This window comes from Crotalus tigris, unplaced genomic scaffold, assembly GCF_016545835.1.
Source record: "Crotalus tigris isolate CLP2741 ecotype Arizona unplaced genomic scaffold, ASM1654583v1 scf7180000017639.5415321, whole genome shotgun sequence".
In the NCBI taxonomy this organism is placed as follows: Eukaryota; Metazoa; Chordata; class Lepidosauria; order Squamata; family Viperidae; genus Crotalus; species Crotalus tigris.
Genome location: NW_024096532.1, coordinates 4420754 through 4443184, shown reverse-complemented (window position 1 = coordinate 4443184; position 22431 = coordinate 4420754). Strand labels below are relative to the sequence as shown.

Below are 22431 nucleotides of genomic sequence, written 5' to 3'. Positions count from 1 at the left end.
GGGGGGGAGGAAAAGCACTGAGAAGCACAGAGATAATATGAGGATTGTGGGAGGCAGCAGAAGTAGCTAGCTAAATATATGGTGGGGAGCGAAGACCCTAAGTTGAATGCCACAGGACATAAATGTGTGAATGAAAAGTAGTAATGTGCAACGGCAGGAGGGCCCTAATACGCATGCTCCAGAGTTATGACTAGCTTCTCAGTGTTAAGAGAGAATGCCTTGGTTCCCGGCAGGAGGTGCTGCTAGCCCGTTTACAAACTCTTTCCTCCTTGTTCCCACACTCGGCTCTCCTATCGGGTATACCTTCCCTTCTTAAAATCCTCCTGTCCCACACAAAAGTTTGGACCCCTCGCTCTTACATACCCGTGTAAATCCTTTCCCACAGCCGGGGCGAAGCTTTGGCATTCCTCAGCATTGCAGTTCTGGATTCACTGCTTTCCCCCCCTCCCCCGCCAAGCTGAAACAGTGTTCCTCAAAGTGACCCCCTCCATTTCCAAGCACTGCAGTTCAGAACTCCCGGCTCTGCCTACCCGCCGGCTGGCTGGCTTCCTTGCTTCCGCTCTCTATGCAGAGAAACCCTTTTCCTGGACCGAACAGTTTTGCACAGGGACTCAAGTTGCTACTGCTGACAAGGACCCTCTCCTTCCCGGTCCCCCTTTTCGTGTTATTTCTAGGATAGTATTAAAGCTTTGCTGCCTTCTGAATTGCAGAGACAGCAGGTTGGGGGGGGGAGGGGGCACCGCAGTGCAGTGTGGAAACCCCAGAGTTTGCAGTGCAAAGCAGGCATTTGGCAGCCTGTGGCAGCTTCCCCTCCCTCTTCCCCCACCTCCTTCCCTCCCAGGCTGTGGGTCTCAAAGCTGCAAGCACTGTCAGATATCCTCATTGATTTCCCCCCCCCCTCCTTCTTCCCCACACAGTTGGGAGTACAGCCAGGAAAAGTTGCAGTGGGAAGGAAGATGAAGAGAGAAAGCAGGAATTTTAGTACTGGAGTGTGTGTATGTGGGGGGGTACGTGGATGTGGATGGTAGGAGCCGAGATTATGAGCTGGTGCTGCATTTGGGCGGGCATCAAGTCAGGAGTTTCCATAAATGGAGAACAAGTTGGGGGGACTATAGATCACCCTCCTTTGTACAACATTGCCCCCCCCTCCCGTTGTACTTAAAAAAGATTTGACTTATAGTGTTGGTAGCCCCCACTCACTCAGCCAAGAAAAATAATGGGAATAAGATATGAATACCTACTGTGGAAGGAGACTTTTCATTTGCCTAGCCATATATATCTGCATGAAAAGCCTACAGAAAAAAGCTGCAGAGATTGTTTGAGTGGCCCATTTTGAGCATTTCTTCAGTCTTTCTCTCTCTCCCCCCCTCCCCTTCCCTGCACCAACTTTCTGTCATGGTAAAAAGAAAAAAGAAGAGAGTGGACTAGAAAGAGCAGGTAGACAACTAGCTAAAGGAGCAGAACAGAGATTAGGCAGATAGACCAAACTTTTCTGTAAAAGGTCTAACCAGTGCCACATTTCCTGAGTTTCCATCTACGAACCACGATGGATATATTACAGCAATGCACAGGCAGGCTGGAACTTCAAAACTGTATATTTGATAACACTTATTGGATACCCACATCTAACAGCTGGAATACTGAAAAGAAGCTGAGTGTGTACATGGAGAGAACTCCTAGGCAGCTCATAAAGACATGCATATCTGTAGATGGAGCCTTCATCCCCTCCAATTATCAGGTTTTTCACCTGTTTATGTTCTTTCTCTTTCTTTCTTTCTTTCTTTCTTTCCTTCCTTCTTTCCTTCCTTTTTTCTTTTTTTCTTTCTTTTCCTTCCTTCCTTCCTTCCATCGTCCTTCCCTTCCTTTCTTTTGGGGAGTGTTCAATTCTCAAACTTTTAAAATTCCTTTAAAGAATATAGACAAGTTATTATTTATATCATGCATGTCCCAGAACTACCTCAGTAAATATATACTTCCACTAGTGTAGGTAAGGGAATAGATTATAGAGCATATTATGCCATCTGAATTAATTCACAGGCTGTGCACTGCAAATATAAGCTTGTTACAGGAAAATAAATCCCATCATATTCAGAAGGATTTTATTCGGAGTAGAAAGTGGTTAGGGTTATCATCAAAGTTTTCTTCTTCAGAATATAAATCTTTGTTTTTATCAAATGAAAGCATACAAACAGAAAAAAAAATCTCATGGCTCCAGAGGTTGCATTTCCTTCATATTGTGGATGGCCAACTCAGTGCAGAATTGCATGGACTTCTCAAGTTTTCTTTTCTTGCAGGTTCCAGTTTAGTTTACTTCCCTTCTGAGGTAAAAAATGTATAGAAAATGTAACATAAGCGTAGCATACTCTTTAAAATAAACAGGAAATGTTAGGTGTATCCAAATAATAATAAAACAACTATGGCAAAAAAAATCAAAACAAAGATAGCAGCAATAGTAATAAGCACCTTTGATGCAATTTCAAAACATCTGGAGCACCACATGAACACCATCGACACTGACAAAATCACCATCAGTTGATTACATCCTGTGACAATATCTTTAATATTATTAAACAACAACATCTGCCTATCCCAGGTTCTTGGGAAGGACTGAATAGGTGGACAAAAATACCAAATGCATCTAGCTGGCTCTGCTACCAACCCTAATAATAATAATATATTAAATTTGTATTCCACGAGATTTCAGTAATTTACAGGGTTGTATGTACTCTTACTTCTATGGTGATCTTACTATATACCCTTCCCCATATCCATTAAGTATAGCTGCTGGGTCCTCAAACATTGCTAACTGCTTTTCTACAGCAGAACCAGGTTCTTAGTTATGAACGATACATAATTTGAGAGTTCAGTTCACCATCAAAATATTCATAAGGTCATCTGTATCATTTCAATAACAAAAAATTTTTGGGGATACCCTGAAGGCATTAAAGAAAGGGAGTTGGTTAGTTGATGGTGGTAAAAAATCAGAGGCTGGTCACATCTTAACAGATAAGTTGTGAATATAATGACAGTGAATGAAGAAAACAACACAAATTAAATAGCCTTAAGAGTCGTTTAGTATCTTCCATTAACTCAATTTATTGTGATCATCTTTAAGAGATTCCTTTGGTGTTTTCATGATATGGTATGTGCCATTTTTAAACCTTATTAGGAATATACACAAGAAAAAAGGGAAAAGAGGACAGAAATGGAGGACAAAAAGTCAGAACAAATCTCAGAACAAATCTGTTTCCTGTTAAGTGGAGGACTTGCTAAAAAAAAAAAGGTCATTCAATATGCCAGGAAATTTGCATGATGGAAAATAAATGTGGACAATCATCTTTTACTAATATTACAACTGTTGAATAGTGGGTTCTTTTTTTACAGTAGATCTGCACTTTTGACTAAAATAAGGAAGCCAGCACTAATTTTAGCATCATAAAAAAAAAACTCAGTTATTTTCCCCTCTGCAGTACTTGCCTGACCTTGGCTGATCTAAAAGAAAATAAAGAGTCAGTCACCTAGTTATAGTATTTGGGTGGGAGACCACTAAGAAATTCCAGAGCTGCAGTTTACACTGGAAAGTTCAAAAACAAATCAAAAAGATAATGATGGCAAGCTATATCCCAATCACTGCTAACCAACTTGACTCAAGGCTGTCCTTCCCTTTAACATAGCCCTGCAGTTAGAACTCAATTAATACCTGATATATTCTTCCCATATAATTAGTTCTGAAGTTGTACTTTGAACTAAGAGTAATTGAGGCACTCAAAAGACTAGTGCCACCCAGCAGAATAAGATCTACCTGAGCTAAAATAATGTATTTTTAACTAAATTTACTTCTGCTTCTCTGTCTCATGTTCATTCACAATATCGTATGTTCTTTTTTTAAATTCTCAACTCTGAAGGAAAAAGCAAATCTTTGGGGCCTGTAGGGGTGCCCCAAATCTCATGACAATGTATATCTCCCTTTTATCCGTTTCTCAAACCCTGAACAACCCAATTGCATTCCCTTTTATATTAATTATTCTATTGTAATCTTTCTTGCATGATTAAACAGAGGTGCAGAATTTCTGGTTCAACTTCTTGAGGAATGTAAAGGAGGAAGGATGTGAAAGGAGATAAATAAGAGTGTTTTAAAAAGGCTTTTAATGACGCTTGTGAATAATGACTGCAGAAAGGGAATAGATTCCAAACATTGGCAAGAACCAGTTATTCTTATTTATTACAGTGAAGGATTTAAGAGGCATTTCAGTTCCCCCAGCACATTAGCTATACATTTCCTCACTCAGTGAACCCACAAGTCTTGACATCCAACAGCCTTTGTCTGAATTTAGCAGTCTCCATTTTACTTCCACGACTTTCTGAATTCAGCTCCTGACCATCATTCTGACCCGCAAGATTGGCGTCCTTCCCAGTCCTCGCTGCAAGCTCTCCATATTTTAATATCCTACTATTCAAAATCTTTCCAAAAGAATCTGTCGGGATTTTAACTCATCCTTCAGCCCACTTTATCTCACTTCCCCAATTTAAAAGCCAGTCATATTAAGTCACTTCTCCTAGTCTTTTCTCCCCAAACCCCAATTCTACTGCACAGTATAGTGCCTGACAATGTCATTCTTTCTCTTCGTTTTGATCCACGATCCTTCTTTGCTACTTCATTAAAGACTCAGAAAGAAGTACCCTCCTCAAATTCAGAACCCCACAACTCATTTCTTTCTGCTTTAAATCAACCAATATGTAGAATAGTTTAGATTCCAGTACAATGATGTGTTCTATTACAGATATTTTCATCTGGTCTTGCTTGAGAACTCAAGATATCTCATTAGATTTTTCACTTTCCAGAAGACTAGATGTAACCCCTCATTTCTAAAAGTTCAGAAGTCTTAATTTTGCATCCATTCTTTCATGTCTTCCATCCCCAGTACAACCGGCTAGCTTTTCACAATATGCTAGATCAGGCTAAAAGTTTTAATTGTTGCACAAATCCAGCTATTTCCTTAGCATGTTGTAGGAACCATTGCATAATGTTAAACCATGTTGAACTCTTTGATCTGGGTTTAGAGTCTGGTATGATATGTGGTTCCAGCCATCCAGAAAGTTGCTTGACCGTAGATGGTTTTCACAGATGTTTCAAGAACTTTGCACCACTCCCCTCTTCAATTTTATTTGACTGTCTTTTGTTCCAACTTCTTGATGAAGGACTTAGTAACTAGTGTCTGATCCCTTTACTCTAAGGCTTTCTATACCAAGCAAATATTTTCCTTTCCATCTCTCCCACTGGTGAATATAGAAAAACGACCCTTTTGTGGAGCTAAAATTGGGCTATTGCGGTTTTAATCCAGGCTTCATTGTATTGCTCTCCGTGGTACTGAACTGCAGTATTGCATCCAGCAGTAGCAGCTGATGGAAGGAATACACAGGAGCAGGAACAGAAGCAGAAATGTTCTCCTATTTCCAGACCTTGCTGGCTGAGGTTACTCTATCGTGCTTTGCATTAAAAATAAGACAATATTCATGACTTTGCATAAGGTGTCATATAGGGATGATAAATGCAATATCCCATTCAGCTATTACAGAGTAGAAGGACAAAAAAGAAATAAGGCCAGTGAGGTTCTGTAAAGTGGTGTGTGTGAGGGGGGGGGGGGGCAGAGAATCTGAGGACATTGTAATTTCAGCATAATTACTTTTTTTCCATAGGAGTTTACAAATAAAAACAAGGGTTAAAGAAGAACAAAGACAGGACAATACAGTCAAATCAAATTGTATGATGGCACACACACACGCGCACACACACACACACACACACACAAAAGGAAAATGACAAAAGAAGGCTGACTTCATTCTTATTCCACTTTTCTAGCTCCTGGGCTCTTTCTTTTGCTGTGGAAAAGTAAGGATGTACAGGTAGTCCTCGATTTGTGATCACAACTTTATGTTGCTGAGAAATTTGTTAAGTGAGCTTTACCCCATTTGGTGACTTTTCCTGCCACATTGGTTAAGAACCGTTAAGTGAATCACTGCAGATGTTAAGTTAGTAACATGGTTGTTAAGTGAATCTGGCTTCCCCATTGACTTTGCTTGTGAAAAGATCGCAAAAGGGGATCACGTGACCCCGAGACATAGCAACCATCATAAATATGAACCAGTTGCCAAGCAGCTGAATTTTGATCACATGACCATGGGGGTGCTGCAATGGTCATGTGTGACAAATGGTCATAAGACACTTTTTTCAATGGCACTGTAACTTTGAATGGTCATTAAATGAACTGTTGTAAGTCAAGGATTACCTGAACAGCAAACTTTGTGGAAAGAGGGGAGAGTCCTAGAGCATTTAGAGAAGCAGCAAGAACAAAGTAGTCCCTTGTTTTTCTAGATCAGGATTGGGGAACAATGGCCCTTTTATGACTTGTGGACATGCATGGCTGGCTCAGGAATTCTGGGAGTTGAAGTCCACAAGTCACAAAAGGGCCATCGTTCCCCACCCCTGATCTATATGGAAACTATCCTTATTTCCAAAGCTTTGTTTGCTATCTTTCACTTCCTCTCCTTTCACAGCATTGATCTTCTTATCAAGCCATAAGAAATTAATTAGGTGCCACAAGGCTCTGAATGGCTTTTTTACAACCACAGACTATTCCTGGGGGGGGGGGGAATACAGCCATTGCAAATAAATCATAGTTTAATTGCCATCAATATCCTTCATCTGCACTGCATTTGATGTTTACATACTATTTCACTATCTTCCCCCCTCCTTTTACTCATCTGCTTACTTCGTTTCCTATCTCCCCATTAATAGACCTTTAAGAATGGAAAGTACATAAAGATTTAAAATCATAGCACTATTTCATTATATTATTTCCAGTCATAAATTATTATCCAAATTTACCTCAAAGTGGCTAGGGAGAGAGACTGTCTTTCCAAGAAATGCTACCTGCTCATCTCTGATAGGTCTGTGCTTATTTGCCTGTTTCAGGGAATCTTACAAGCCTTCCAATATGATCTATCCATCTGTATAGCCTGGTTGCCCTTTCTCTCTGCCTTAGAAAAACCATCAGCCCTAGGCTTTCCAAATCTGTCTTGTTCAACCAACATCAGCCCCCGTACTCATACATCCAGGCATCCAAGCTTGATGATCCAAGTAAATTCTTCTCCAGCAGTCTGCAATACCTCTCAGGCCTCAGTTAATCTCCAAGCAAATAGAGAGAAAGCTAAAATGATTGATAATTTAAAAAGAGTTTCTGATTCCCAGTCATAATAAGAAGGCTCCGTCATCTTAAATCTGAAACTGAAGGATGCTGGAGTTGAAAGTCTGATGATTCTGGGATAAAAACAAACTCTGAATTGAACTTGGGCTCAGAGATTTCTTTGGTTAATCTGGAGGATTCTAGCAAAATGATTCCTGCAAAGCCTGAGGCCTACTATCTTATCTTTTAATGAGACAGGCCCCAGCCTTTTCCTGAATATTTAGGAATATTCATTTCCTGTTTACGGTCATCTCAGGGAATAATGCTGACTAAGTCAGGCTGTTTTTGAGAGATTTAAGAATAAAGTCCTATTTTTTGACCTTGTGCCCTATACCAAATGCGCACACATGCACGCACACATACATTTATTTATTTATTTATTTTTCCTTTCCTTCTTTCCACCCCTGCTGGATCTTCCATCTGTTACTGCAATATGTTTCTTCATTTATTTCAAAAAAGAAGGACTATTCCTGCACTGACAGAAGGACAGTCGTAGCCCTGGGAAAAGATGGAAGGTGGGGGTTGGCTAGCCAAGGCAGCAGAGTCAATAACAGTCACAAGTTCCCTAGTAAAGGTCCTAATGGATTGAAGGGAATGCATGACCAAAAATTGGGGAATTCTCTGGAAGAAGAAAAGTTTAAAAGATGGTGGTGAGTTTTTAATAATAATAATAATAGTAATAATAGTAATAATAATAAAGATGGAAGGGGAGGTCATCTAGTCCAACCCCCTGCTCAGGCAGGAAACCCTATACCATTTCGGACAAATGGCTGTCCAGTCTCTTCTTAAAAACTTCCAGTGTTGGAGCATTCACTGCTTCTGGAGGCAGGTTGATCATGTCTTTCTGAGCATTTCACCCCATCACTGTGTGACATTGTGCTGGTCTCCTTCCTGCCTCACAAACACCTTCCGGGAACAGTTACATGAGTAATATCTATTCTCTTCCCCACGTATTCTGTCGCCAACCATGTCATGGCTCCCAGGAGACAGAAGTCATTATTTCCATCTGAATGATTTGGGACTCCCAGCGCTGCCTGAAAAAAGTCCCATGTAGACCTATTCCTCATTACTTTTTGCAAGGGCAATGAATGCAGACTACAGTGTGTAGCATTAAGGGATGAGAGCACCATCAGCCTGCTTCCCCAAACCTCCAGCATCTGGAAAAGCTGTATGTGATACACACAGCTCTAGAAGTGGGTCAGAACCACTAGATGGTTTCTGGGAAAAGCACTCCTTTGGGATTTCAAAAGATCTGTCCCTGTTCTCCTTCCCTCCATGGAGAATGCCATTCGTAAAAACAAGGTTCTGCCCAAACAGTTTCTCTACTCTAATCCTCAGTTTTCTTATTCTCCTCAACTCCCTCCCTTCCCTTGGATTCCTTGGCTTTCCCCTTCATCTTTTCCTCCTCCTGCTCTCACCCCCCTCCAGTTCCTGGGCACCGCACTGCGCTTCAGAAAGGATTCTAGGATTCGCTTGTAGAAAGTGCTGACGGGACGGGAATTCTGTGCAGTGCAGAGAGCAGGCAGCAAGCTTTTGCCCTGCAGAGGGGAGATGAGAGTAGAGACTTAAAGAGAGTTTTGCACACGAGTGTAAATATGAACGGGGGAATCTATGTATGTAGTTGTGTAAGCAAGGGCAATCAGGCCTGCACTGTGTTATGACATGCATGCATCTGTGGTGTGTGTACCAAGCTCAAGTATGTGCATAGCCTCGGACAGATTTTGCACTGCCAAGGAAGATTTTGTTCCATGCATGTATAAAGGCATATTTGGTGCATAGCCTAGAGCTTTTCTAGGTGCATTAGAGCAAACAGTGCATGAGGATATAAATTCATCTTTGTATGAGATATACACACACATTAATATATAAACGTGCACCCAAAAAAGGTTTTTAGTGTACAACAAATATTTTATATAGAATATGTTATGAAAGGGAGTGTGTAGTTGTATTTAACTGCAGATATATGCAAAACTTTGTTTGCACCTTAATCTGCAATTAAACCAACTTAAATGTAATTGAAATTGGTAAATGCAATTCCATTCAACCCTGACTTTATTTATACTGTAGGTAGATCAGCATTTGTACTGTAGGTGCGTGTGTAGAGTCACAGAGAGATATGGACATGCACCCATGTTCTGTAATTTTCAAAGTGAGTTGTGGAAGGAATGCATAAATAGGTATAATCTCCTCAGAACCCAAGTTCATATAGGGCCTATAAAACTGTACTGAGATGAATGTGTTAAATAGTGGTAGGCTGGCTATGGTTGGGAGAAACCTAATTTGGGGGGGGGAGGGGATTGGGGGGTGTATGCATGCAGAAGAAGTTGAAGTGAGAAAGTGATTTTTGTACACTTGTACACATGAGCATTAATTCAAAGCCTGGGGGGGAAATAAGTTGAAGATTGCATGTAAATATTTGCTTGTATGTGGTTGCATATGGGACATACTTCAGAGGACAGATCCCACGTGGTGACAAAGCATTTGGTAATGATGTAGCAGCTAAAACTCCTGGACAATCAGATCTTGTGTGAGTTGTGTGTATACCAATGGGGGAATATGAATGAATGTGAAGTGCTCAGTATATGTGCAAGGGAGCACATGCTGTTTGCGTCATTGCTGGCTTTCACTGTTTTCTCAAGGGACTAAAATAGGAGAATGATGTAACAGAAGGCACGTGAATGTTGAGCCTGAAGTCTTAACAGAATCCTTTCTGTTAAGATTCATCCAAATTACTGATGTTAGGATAGTTAAAACATTCAACATTTTGCTGAAAAAGAGCAGAAATTCCAACTCAAAATTCCCTTGTAAGGGGTTTTTAAATCCCTAGCTTCTTCCCTAAATGGCACAATGGTTTATGGACAAGTTGCATGGTTTACAACCTATAATTCCCAGTCTGAAAAAAATAAAACAAAAAAAATGGAACAAAGTTGACCTCAAAAGAGCCATGACAGGATCACTGCAATTCTGCCCAAAAATAAACCAGAACATACACCAAGGGAAAATCTGCAACCTGCATTCACTATGCAAATTAAAGAACAAATATAGTCACAAGGGAAGGAAACTTCCTTGGGTTCTTTTTTTTTTTTTTTTGTATTCAGGTTCAGAGTCTCAGTTCAAAATGTTGACTTTAGTGTCACCTAAGCAAATTATGTACCTGCATAACGCAACTGTCAGTGGGTGAATGCTAAAATAGGTATTATATTGTAATAATACATTCCTATTCCTCTAAGGAATAAAGCAGGTTCTTTTCGTCCCCCCCCCCGTCATTTACTGCATCAGTTTTACAAGGTAGATTGGACTGAAAAAAAATAATTAGCCCCAAATCATGGAATGAATTTCATAACTGACCAACTAATGGAATACGGTTTTTCTCAAGTCCACAATCAGCTGAGAATTAATGAAGAATGAGTGGCTAGTCCAAAAGGTGTCCAACCTTGGCAACTTTAAGACTTGTGGACTTCAACTCCAGAATTCTGGGAGTTGAAGTTCAGAAGTCTTACAGTTGTCAAGGTTGGACACCTCTGGGTTAGAGCATTAGGCTATGATGGGGATGCCTACTTATGAATCTTTTGTTGGTTATAAAATTCCCTGGGTAATCTTGGACTTGTAATCTCAAAACTGTTGTACGTAAAGCATAGAGGAATATGGACTCAGCTCAGTTTCTTTGGAGCAAGGATGAGATAAAAATGTAAAAAAAAATGGGGATATTGGGGAATGGTCATACTATAGTTCCAAGAAAAGTTTCCTTCAAGAAAGACAATGCTGTCTATCCTCTCTCATAAGGCATGCAGAGACAGGCCTGGCTATCCCTACAAGATGTTGGGATTCCTCTAGTCTCTGATGGCTTTAAATCAAATTGGGGCCTCTAAATGCTAGCCAGAATTGTGGGAATTCCATCCCAACCTAGTTGAAGGGTACCCTATTTAAGAAGACTGCTTTAGAAAGTGACCAGACCAACCTTCAACTGATGGCTATTAAACATGATGGCCAATTATTATGAATTCAAGGAGGAGGCATTGTTTAGAGTAGAGATTTGCTGAAAACCCCGGGTCCAGTCAAATGGAAAGAAAACATTGGGAAACAGGTCCCACCAAAGAACCATGATCCAAAAAAGGGGCAGACACTAACAAGCTGGGGTTGGAAAACAATCTGGATTTATTGGTAAATCTTTATAGACATGCAATAGATCAGTAAGATTTTTCTACTTTAATGACAGCAACAAGAAAACATATATATGCAACATACATACACAAACATGGTTAGCACCTCTAAACCATAATAAATCAGATGCAGATCAATCCATTTAATAGGTAATAGAGTGCACAAATAGAGTGCAATAAGCAGATAAGCCACCATCTTAGCATGCTACTTAAAATAGATCTCTGTAACATAAGGGTTGATATACAATAAAACAGAGAAATGATAGAAAAAATAATTATTATTTATTGCTACATCGTTTTGTAGGTTTTTTTCTTCCAATAGCTATTAGAGCTGTCTTAGATATGTTAAAATGGCAGAAACGACTGCAAGGGATGGGATATCATTTTTAAATACAATCCCTCCATTTGCTAAAAAGAAAAAAAAACTTTTTGCATAAGAAGAAAGCTAGCCTAACACATCAATATCTAATCTAATTGTCTAGGTATAGTATGAAGATTTTTTTTAAGTGGGCCACATTTAAAAAAATGAAATATGTCCTTCCCTCTTACCCCATACCTGTTTTCCTTCACTAACATTGGGATGGAAAGGAAGAATAAGTAGGATATTTGCTATCTCCTGGGATATTCTTAACAGCTATTTATTGAGGAGGGGGCAGTTATTGGGAAAGGGCTGATTTTTGTAGGGTAAGTTCTTCCTTTTCTGGAAGAGTTTGTTCTTTTACAATTATGAGTTAGCACTAATGTTTTCCTTCCCTGTCCTTTCCTGTCTGACATTCTCGTCTCCTTGCTGTTCCTCTCTGTCTGCTTCTTCCCTGTGCTCTTGTCCTTCTGCATCTCTCCAGTATGTGGCCTTTGCCTCCCTCTTCTTCATCCTCATCTCCATCACCACTTTCTGCTTAGAGACCCATGAGGCTTTCAACCACTTCAAAAACAAGACAGAAATCATAAAGACGGGGAACAGTACCAGCATAAAGGTGGACTATGAGATGGAAACAGAACCCTTCCTCACCTACGTGGAAGGGATGTGCGTCATCTGGTTCACTTTTGAGTTCCTCATCCGGGTCATCTTTTGCCCAGACAAAATGGAATTCATCAAGAGCAGCCTCAACATCATCGACTTTGTGGCCATCCTGCCCTTCTACCTGGAAGTGGGCCTCAGTGGCCTCTCATCCAAAGCAGCCAAGGATGTGTTGGGCTTCCTGAGGGTGGTAAGATTTGTTCGGATCCTAAGGATCTTCAAGCTGACCCGGCATTTTGTAGGACTGAGAGTCCTAGGTCACACGCTAAGGGCCAGCACCAATGAGTTCTTGCTCCTCATCATCTTCTTGGCCCTAGGGGTCTTGATCTTTGCCACCATGATCTATTATGCTGAAAGGATCGGTGCTGACCCAGACGACATAACGGGCAGCAAGCACACCGTCTTCAAGAACATCCCCATTGGGTTTTGGTGGGCTGTAGTGACCATGACGACTTTGGGCTATGGTGATATGTATCCTGAGACTTGGTCAGGCATGTTGGTGGGAGCACTGTGTGCCTTGGCTGGTGTGTTGACCATTGCCATGCCTGTGCCAGTCATCGTCAACAACTTTGGCATGTATTATTCGCTGGCTATGGCCAAGCAGAAACTACCAAAGAAAAAGAATAAGCACATCCCACGAGCCCCCCAACCTGGCTCACCCAACTACTGCAAACCGGACATGCAGTCCCCTCATCGCAGCAACCAGGGTGACTCATGCCCCCTGGCTCAAGAGGAGATAATCGAGATTAATCGGGCAGGTAAGGGGGAGACAGGATGGGCAGAAATAGTTAAAAATTACATCTATGTGAGTCAAATCTATATGCTCTTTGTGATTCTCAAACATTCTGGCATCTAAAGATACTCTTCCTGCTAAAAAATTAATACTATATGGAGGGAGGTACAAGTAATCCTTGACTTATAACCACAATCATGACCAGAATTTATGTTGCTAAGCAAGGTGGTTATAGAGTTGTGCCCAATCTTACAACCTTCTTTGTCTCAGTTAAGCAAATCACTGCAATTGTTAAGTGAATCACATGGTTGTTAAGCAAATCAGGTCCCCCCCCCCTTTATTTTGCTTGTCAGAAACTGGCTGGGAAGATCACATTTGGCGATCACATGATCCCAAGATGTTGCAACCATTATAAATACATGCCAGTTGCCAAACTCTTGAATTCTGATCATGTGACTGTGGGGATGCTACAATGGTCCTAATTGTGAGGATCTGTTGTAAGCCAATTTTGTCTGAATCGTAAGTTCAAATAGTTGCTAAATGGATGGTTGTAAGTTGAGGACTATCTGTACACAGAACCAGGTAGATTGAGGAGGATTCCTGAGAATCTTAACAAAGCATGTTTTCGGTTCACATGGGCTTTTACCTATGTTGAGTCTTGTACCTCTTAGAAACAGTGGAGCACACCCAAGAATTATTCCCGTTTCCCAGCCTTTCTCAAGCTGGCTGAAGGTGAAGAGGGTTGTAGCCCAACAGTGTCTGGGATACCAAGATTGCCCACAAGTGCATATGCTAGTTTGGGGCTATGTATAGCTAGAAAAATTAATAGGGGAAGTTTTCCAGGTGAGCTTACCAGAACATTGATGCTTCTCATTGAAAACATCTTGGTAAATGTGTGATAAAATTTTAAGTCAAAAAGTCAACTACCAGGTGCTTGTAGGGACCATAACTATCATCCTCAGAAAGTTATGTGTGAAATACCTCAAATTACATCATTTTTTTAAAAAAATGATTGAAAACTTGTGGGATTGTAAACATTTGGCAAGATTTAAGTGCGGTTTTGCCTAAGAGTGCTATACTCATAAAATCATGTATCAAAAGTTCATGCAAGAGTTTACACCTTTGTATCACTATTTCTAAAATAGCTGGATTTTTAAAATTATTATTCACTCTGCTTTGGAATGGAGTTATATAATGCCTTAGGTTGCTAACTATAAAAAAGAAACAATAAGAGCAAAAAGATAATGTCTTGTGTATGTAAGCATATATAAGTACATAGCACTACAGTGCAACTTTCTGTTTGTGTCTCAAGTGCAAAAATTGGAAATGCATACTCTGCATAGAATTTCTTCTGTGAGAAACTCTGTTTAATTTTTTAAAGCAAATTATTACCCCATATTCCCCTTTAACTGAATCCTTGCCTCTCCATATATTGCTAAAATTCTTCATTCAACCTAGGCAATACTAATGGATGCTGGGAGGTATTGTTTTAATTCAGAAACATCTGGAGACCATATCTATTTAAGATCATGAAGGCATAGATGGAAAGATCTTGTGGAGTAAGAGACACAGAATAAATTTTTCGGTGACCCAAAGATGATTTTTTTTAGTTCCTTACATTGCTTCCAAGGGGGTTCCTTTGTCCTTCCTATGCTTGACAAGATTTTCAAACAGTGACATAAATATCCTTGGGATTCTCTTCTTCATTCTTCCCTTGCACATTTCTTTCTTTGCAGCAAAGAAAGTAACCACCAGCCACTGAGCTGGCCCAAAGGATTGTGAATGATGGAGGGAAACCCTCCATTTCTATGATGTCATGTGACCTTGAGGAGGGATTTGGGAAATATGAAAAATAGGGGGCAGGACAAGTTGGGAACTACTGGCAATGGAAAGCCACTTGGCCTGTAGCTCTTCAAAACACTTCCAAACTATCCCTTCCAGAAATCTCTCTGGAGTATCTGCTGAGCTAAGAGTTAATCATCTCATGTGAGAAGTTCTTCACTAGCCACAATAAGATGCAGGCAAAGAAGGTTAACTGCAATATTGGATTGGTGCAGCCCTTACATATATGACTTTGCCCTTCTGAAGGCATTAAAGAGGAAACGTTTGAAGCTTCTATTTTCCTGTTAATCAAAATCATTTTACAGGAAATTAAATATGTACTCTTATTCAATAATAAGTAATAATCAATAAGTTCAATAAATAATATGAGACCCTCTCATCTGCATTAAATCTAGCCTGATTATTAATCATTGACATAGAAGTCAGTTGTAGTACTGAATAGTTTGCAACTGGTTCACAAAATGAAACTCTCTTACTCCTGATTTGCAGGACACAGTTTTAGGCATACCACCCTGGCTATGGCTCACTTGGAGGACAGAGCAGAGGCAAGAGTGCACTGAGGCCAATTTTTGATCCTCTACTTCGAAATCCAAATTCCCAGCTTTAAAACTGGGGCTCACCCATCACTTTCCCATAGTAGACTGGAGTTCTCCCAAATGCAAAACAATTGATTCCTTTACTCATTAGCTATGGGGCAAATGCTGGAAATAGGAAGTATTTTGAAGCAAAAACCCTCTGGAAACCAAAACATATTAAGCTCCAAAGCCCTCTTGATGGATTACACAAAAGCTGGCTAATTTCCATACTGACATACTTAATGGCAATGAAATCTATTGTCTTGAGCAGCCTTGGCAACTTTAAGATAGGTGGACTGCAACTCCCAGAATTCCCCAGTTGAAATCCCCCTATTTTAAAGTTGCCATGGTTGAGAAACAGTGTTCTTGAGCCTCCTTTCTTACCTTTGTTATTAACACTTCATGGTCTGAAATAAAATCTACAAATTACATCTTATCTCTTTAGTGAAAAAGAAGGGATGTTTAAGAACATATTTGGATTAGAAACTTTTTCTAGACTTATAATCTTATAATACATTCTACAGATTGCATCATATCACCCCAGTGAAAAAGAAGGGATGACCAAGGCCATATTTGGATTAGAAACATTTCTTAGACTAATTTAATTTATTTAATAGAACTTGGATTGGGAGGTAGCTGTATTAAGAATATTGACCAAAGGCAGGGCTGACCTATTATTTGATAGAATAAAGCAAACAGGCAGACAGCACAAACTGGGGAACAGCAATGGCACTTTAAGCTACAGCTGTTCCCTTCTGTTGCAAGACAGATGCATTGGCTCAGGACTTTGGCCTGCATCCCAGCTGATAGAAGTGAAGTAATGCTCAAACCAGCAATGCACTCGTCTTCAAAGAAAAACAAGAAAGTCCAGTTGCTCCTTGAAAAAGCACCTTTGGGAGGAAGGTGGTAAAACATAGGCAAAAAACCAAACAAACAAAACCTTTGACATTATTGTCCCAAAAGTGCTTTTTTCACAGAAAAAAATGACAATAAAGGTTATCTTTTTCAAAAGGCAATTGGACTTTCTTTGTTTTGCTTGAAGACGTTCCGCTTCTCATTCAAGAAGCTTCTTCTGTTCAGAGGTGAAGAAGCCTCTTGGATGAGAAGTGAAACATCTTCAAGAAAAACAAAGAAAATCCAGTTGCCTTTTGAAAAAGCACCTTTGGGTCAAAAATGACCTGGATGACTGAGAATCTCCACAGACCTTTGGCAATTATTAAGGCTGGGCTGAGTCTTTGTAATAGATGGATTTAAGTCATCTCACTTTGGTAGAGGACTACATAAGGGAAGGTGCATTGTGAAAACCTTCTCACTTGATATCCTTTGTCCATCGGTAGCATGATAACCAAGCCCAGTTCTTAAAACTGGTGTTGTATTCTTAAGACTCTTATCAATTTGTCTGGTAGGGTGTCAAATTCCAGCAGGCCTGATCGGCATTCTAGAAAATGTGAAAAAATTCCTCAAAACCTACCTTCTTTGCAGACCAATTGTTGGTGAATGGAGAATTCTCTGTGTGGTCAGTAATTTGAAAATAATAGCCAATGCTCATTCTCTCTCTCTCTCTCTCTCTCTCTCTCTCTCTCTCTCTCTCTCTCTCTCTCTCTCTCTCTCTCTCTCTCTCTCTCACACACACACACACACACACACACACACACACACACTCTTTCTCTCCAATTCCCTTTTTATACTTTGAACTGCTGACTCGTGGAGGTGGCATAAAAATTACTGCTGCATAAAAAGACCTATGTGTTGTTCCAGAAAGCAGTTTAGGTTATCCCATCTTGGCTATGGATTTGGAAGGATTCGTCCTTCCAAAATGACTCATACGTAAAGATCAAAGGGCCTGTTTGGCAATTCAAACCATTTTTGATTGAGAATTATTATTCTTTTTCTTCCTTGAAGAAAAGGGGATGATATTGGCAATCATGTTCAGAAATATGTGACTTAGATTCATGGGAATGTTTTAGCTACAGTGGAATCATTAGTGATAGAGGCTAAAATATACGAAAGGGTTGCAGCTATGTCTAGTTTAATGAAAAGAAGGACTAGGGGGTGACATGTTAACAGTGTTCCGATATCTAAGGGGCTGCCACAAAAAAAGGGGGGTCAATCTATTCTCCAAAGCACCTGAAGGCAGAACAAGAAGCAATGGACGATTGTTAAGTGACTCACTGTGATTTTTAAGCAATATTGAGTTTGTTGGAAACCCTCTGGAAAGGTCACAAATATGAGCCAGAAGTGTGCTGCAACTGCCAAAAAAAGCCAACACAGTTCTAAGCTGCATTAACAAAGGGATAGAATCAAAATCACGTGAATATCACTTTATAACACCTTGGTAAGGCCACTCTTGGGATACTGCACCCAGTTTTGGTCACCACGATGTAAAAAAGACATTGAGACTCTAGAAAGAGTACAGAGAAGAGCAACAAAGATGATTAGGGGACTGGAGGCTAAATCATATACTGTAAGGAACGGCTGCTGGAATTGGGTATGTCTAGTTTAATGAAGAAAAAGACTAGGGGTGACATGATAACAGTGTTCCAATATCTCAGGGTCTACCACAAAAAAGGGGGGGTCAACTTATTCTCTAAAGTACCTAAAGGCAGGACAAGAAGCAATGGCTGAAAACTAATTAAGGAGGGAAGCAACCTAGAGCTAAGGAGAAATTTCTTGACAGTTAGAACATTAATCAGTGGAATGATTTGCCATCAGAAGTTGTGGATGCTCCAACACTGGAGGTTTTTAAGAAGAAATTAGAGAACTATTTGTCTGAAAAGGTACAGGGTCTCCATCTGAGCAGAGAGTTGGACTAGAAGACCTCCAAGGTCCCTTCCTACTCTGTTATTCTGATTTGTTGAGAAAGGTATTGAGTTTAAATGGAAAGGGGTTTGACAAAACACAAAGTGCCTCCTAATGCTTCTTCTTTCCTTTGAGTAGATAAAAAAGATTGCTGAATAGTAATTGCTCTGAGAAAGGCAAGAGAATATTTCTTGCCTACAACCTTGTCTTGGGAAAGAATATCTCAAATAGCCAGGATGTTCAGGGTTGGACTAATAGATGAATGTGCTGGCAAGAACAGGAAGGGAAGTACCATGAACATCCTTAGTAAACGCTGAGAATTGGGACTGTGCTTCTCAACCTTAGCGGCTTGAAGATGTGTGGACTTCAATTCCCAGAATTCCACAGCATGCTGCAAATCAAGTCCACACATCTTCAAGCAGTCAAGGTTGAAAACACTATAGGCTATTTGGGTTCCATAATAATAGGAGAGGAAAAGATCAAGAGATAGCCAACTCACTTCATTTATTTCTTAGATTTATATCCTACCTTAAATAGGAGCTGCACAGTACTCTCCTATTTTTCCCAAATGACAACAGCAATTCTGTTGTAGTTGGGTTGGCAGTGACTGACCTCAAATCATCCAATGAGCTTCTGTGGTTGAGGATGGATTTGAACATAGGTTTCCTCAGGGTCCATCACTTAACCAATATACCACTGTTTTTCAACAATAGTTTACTTTGGAGAGAGGGTTAGTAGTTATGGTTGATTGGCAAGGCCTCTTGGATTAAAACAGGACTGCCTTAATAGAAAAACAAATAAAAGAGTTAATTTGTTCAAGCAGAACAGAGTTGGGTAGACAGGAAACTAATAGCTCTGGAACAATCCAGACGCAGAAGAAATTCAGGCTTGTGGTTGAGAAACACAACTGCAACCTGAAGCAAAGTGATCGCTACAAGCACTACAACCCACCCTTACCTACACATCTCTTTGGGGTTCACTCAGTAAATGGATCTTCAAGACGGACCACAAGGCAGAAGTGGCAGGAAGAGAAGATTGTGTGATGACGGGCCTGCAGCGTCTGCAATCAGTTTCTAGCTTGCTCTCCATCTGTTCCAGGTCCTTTGAGCCAGGAAGCCCATTTGCAGCAAATACAGTGGAGGATCAAGGATTCACTTAATTTAACAAGCTCTTGGCTATGCACTGCATAGCAGGGAAAGCCAAAGGGGATGTGGTTGCTGGAGCTATTGCTGTCAGGGCACGGCACAAACAGCATCTGACAACTGCAACCTCAGTCTTGATGCCCGGCTTAATTTTACCTTAGTCTCTTTTTATTTCACTAACAGCCTTACATTTTCCACTTGAGTTGACTGATAACCCAATGCTTTTTGGTTCCCATGGCAACAAGTTGCCTGCAACTCCTTCAACTCAAATTTATGTGCTCATTTCAATATATGAAATGATTAATATTAGCAGTGGGATTGTCTCAGAAGGCCTTTCCTTCGAGCATTATTTAGTATTATTATACATGCTAATTTTTGTGGATCAAAATTAAGCAAAGGTGAAATAATCTGAGCTTCTTGCCTCCTGTGGTATTCTGAGGGGCAGCCATTAAATGTAGCAGAGTGCTTATATGTGGGAATTTTTATTTTCTTCCTGTGGTAACAGATTTTCCTTGACTAGCCCTAATTCTGCATGTCAGCGGCTGTTAAAAATACAAGCGCAGGGATAGTAATAACTATAAAAGTGGGCAATTTGAGGTTGTGAATTAATATAACCTGTTCAATTATCTCTGAAATAAACAAAGATAAGACATTCACTCCAATCCTGTAAAGGAAATTCATTCTAAATAAATGCAGAACAGCCAGAACTTATTTTGGACAGATAGCTATTTGGAATGGTCATTAAAAAAATAATCTGTGTGAACATTTAGCGAATGAGTGCTTATTTGGAAGGATCTAAGAAGAAATGGGAATTAAAATGTAAAAAAAACCCTTGGAAAGCAATAGTAAAAATGGTTCCAGAAGATATCAAAGATTTATTTAATGAGTTCCTTTGAGTCCATACTGCCTATGGCTACTAGACAATTACCAGAGAGCTTTCTATATCTCTCCACTACAGACCGGATTTGGCATCCCAGATTTGGTAGCCTTAATACAGCCCTTATGTGGAACACAATAATCGGATACGATATTGTTGCCATTACGGAAACATGGTGGGATGAAACTCACACATGGAACACACAGCTAGAGGGATTTAAATTATTTAAAAGAAACAGACCAAATAAAAGAGGAGGTGGAGTTGCTCTCTATATAAGAAATAACTACATCTCCACAGAAATAGAGCACAACAATGATAAAAACTGTCTTGAATGCATTTGGGTCAATATAAAAGGGGGGGGGGAATGACATTGCCATAGGTGTATACTACAGACCACCCAACCAAACAGAGGAAATAGATGAACTTTTTGCTAGTCAGCTAACTAAGGTATGTAGGAAGCACATCACAATAGTAATGGGGGACTTTAACTACCCTGACATCAACTGGGAGACAAACTCCGCACCAAGTGGAAGATCAAACAGGTTCCTGGCAAACCTAGCAGACAACTTTGTCTCCCAAAAAGTAGAGAAGGGAACTAGGGGATTAGCCATTTGGATCTAATTCTCACTAACAGAGATGAAATGATAGACGGTGTTGAAGCCATAGGAACCCTGGGAGGAAGTGATCATGCAATATTAGAATTCAACATTATAGAAGCACAACCAATAGAACACAGTCAAACTAGAGTCTTGGACTTCAAGAGAGCTAATTTCAATAAACTTAGAGAGGGCTTGGGAAGGATTCCATGGATGAGAATCCTCAAGGGGAAAACAACTCAAGAAGCTTGGAAATTTTGAAAAATGAGATAATAAAAGCACAGTCTAGCACAATACCAACAAAGAGGAAAAACAACAGCTCTCAAAAGAAACCAGCATGGCTGCATAAAGAACTCTCTGACAAATTGAAAGATAAAAAGGACAAGTATAGAAAGTGGAAAGAGGGGAACATAACTAAGTCAGAATATCAGCAAATAGCCCGAGCCTGCAAAGATGAAGTGAAGAAAGCCAAGGCTCAAAATGAACTAAGGCTTGCGACCAAAGTCAAAAATAACAATATTGCTATATTTCAGATAAAAATGTTGCAGGAATTTGAAGTAAGTCAATTAGGCTCAAGCTTTACTTTTTTTCTATTTATAAAGCCTGGAGGAGAAGCATAGATGAGACAATTGTTCATGTGAGGAAGAATGGAAAAATTATTCATCCTATCTGCTAAAAGAGCAGGGAAAGAGGCAATAAGATTAAATTTAGGAATGACAGAGGTTTCATGTCAGTGTGGATCAGTGGTTCTCAACCTGTGGATCAGGACCCCATTTGGGGTCGAATGACCATTTCACGGGGGTCACCAAACCACGCTGTCCGCCATTTTTTTCCCTTTTCCCTAACTGTCCTACTCCCTCTTATTGATGGCCACACCCACTTGGGGGTCACCACAACATGGGGAACTGTATTATGGGGTCACGGTATTAGAAAGGTTGAGAACCACTGGTGTGAATGAACGTGCAGAATAGATACTGTTGTTTATTGGGGCCCAAAACCCTTCCAGAGATCTTTGCTCAAAGAAGTATTTCTCTTTTAGCACAGAGAGCTTGCCAGTGTACAAACAAGTATTTTGTCACTGGGTAAATGGGAACTTTAGCTAGTGTTTCAGTTGCTATTTCAATTGTTGGGCAAAATGTGATTGCATAAGGGTCATAGGCTATACACCATTATGTCCATCAAAATCAACACCATACCCCTTGAGCAAGGGGTGCCTCATCTAGCACCTAATTCTGTACAAAGCAATGCCCTTCCACTTCAACAGCGTCTCAACATTTCCACAAACTTTACCCCCTCCCGTAAGAAAAATTGTTCTAACAGCCTTGGATCTTTCTAGAATAATTCCGTCACACAATACAACATAATGATATATGACAAGTAACCTCTGATAGCCTCATCCATTCAAATGTCAAGTGATATTATCAGGTTAAAAATAAAACCGGCAA

The 22431-nt window shown here is 40.1% G+C and overlaps 1 protein-coding gene across 9 annotated transcripts in view; it reads left to right on the top strand.

Annotated features, from left to right (window-relative positions):
* LOC120304550 (potassium voltage-gated channel subfamily C member 1-like) overlaps nucleotides 1–22431 on the top strand; it is a 64282-nt gene that overhangs the window by 2500 nt on the left and 39351 nt on the right. For all 9 annotated transcript variants that reach the window (XR_005555743.1, XR_005555747.1, XR_005555746.1 and 6 more), the window contains exon 2: nucleotides 12247–13180. Coding sequence is in view for 4 of the 9 variants with exons in the window: in XM_039335277.1 (XP_039191211.1) it covers nucleotides 12247–13180 (934 nt within the window). In the remaining 5 variants the exon portion in view is untranslated. The remainder of the gene's footprint in view (nucleotides 1–12246; nucleotides 13181–22431) is intronic.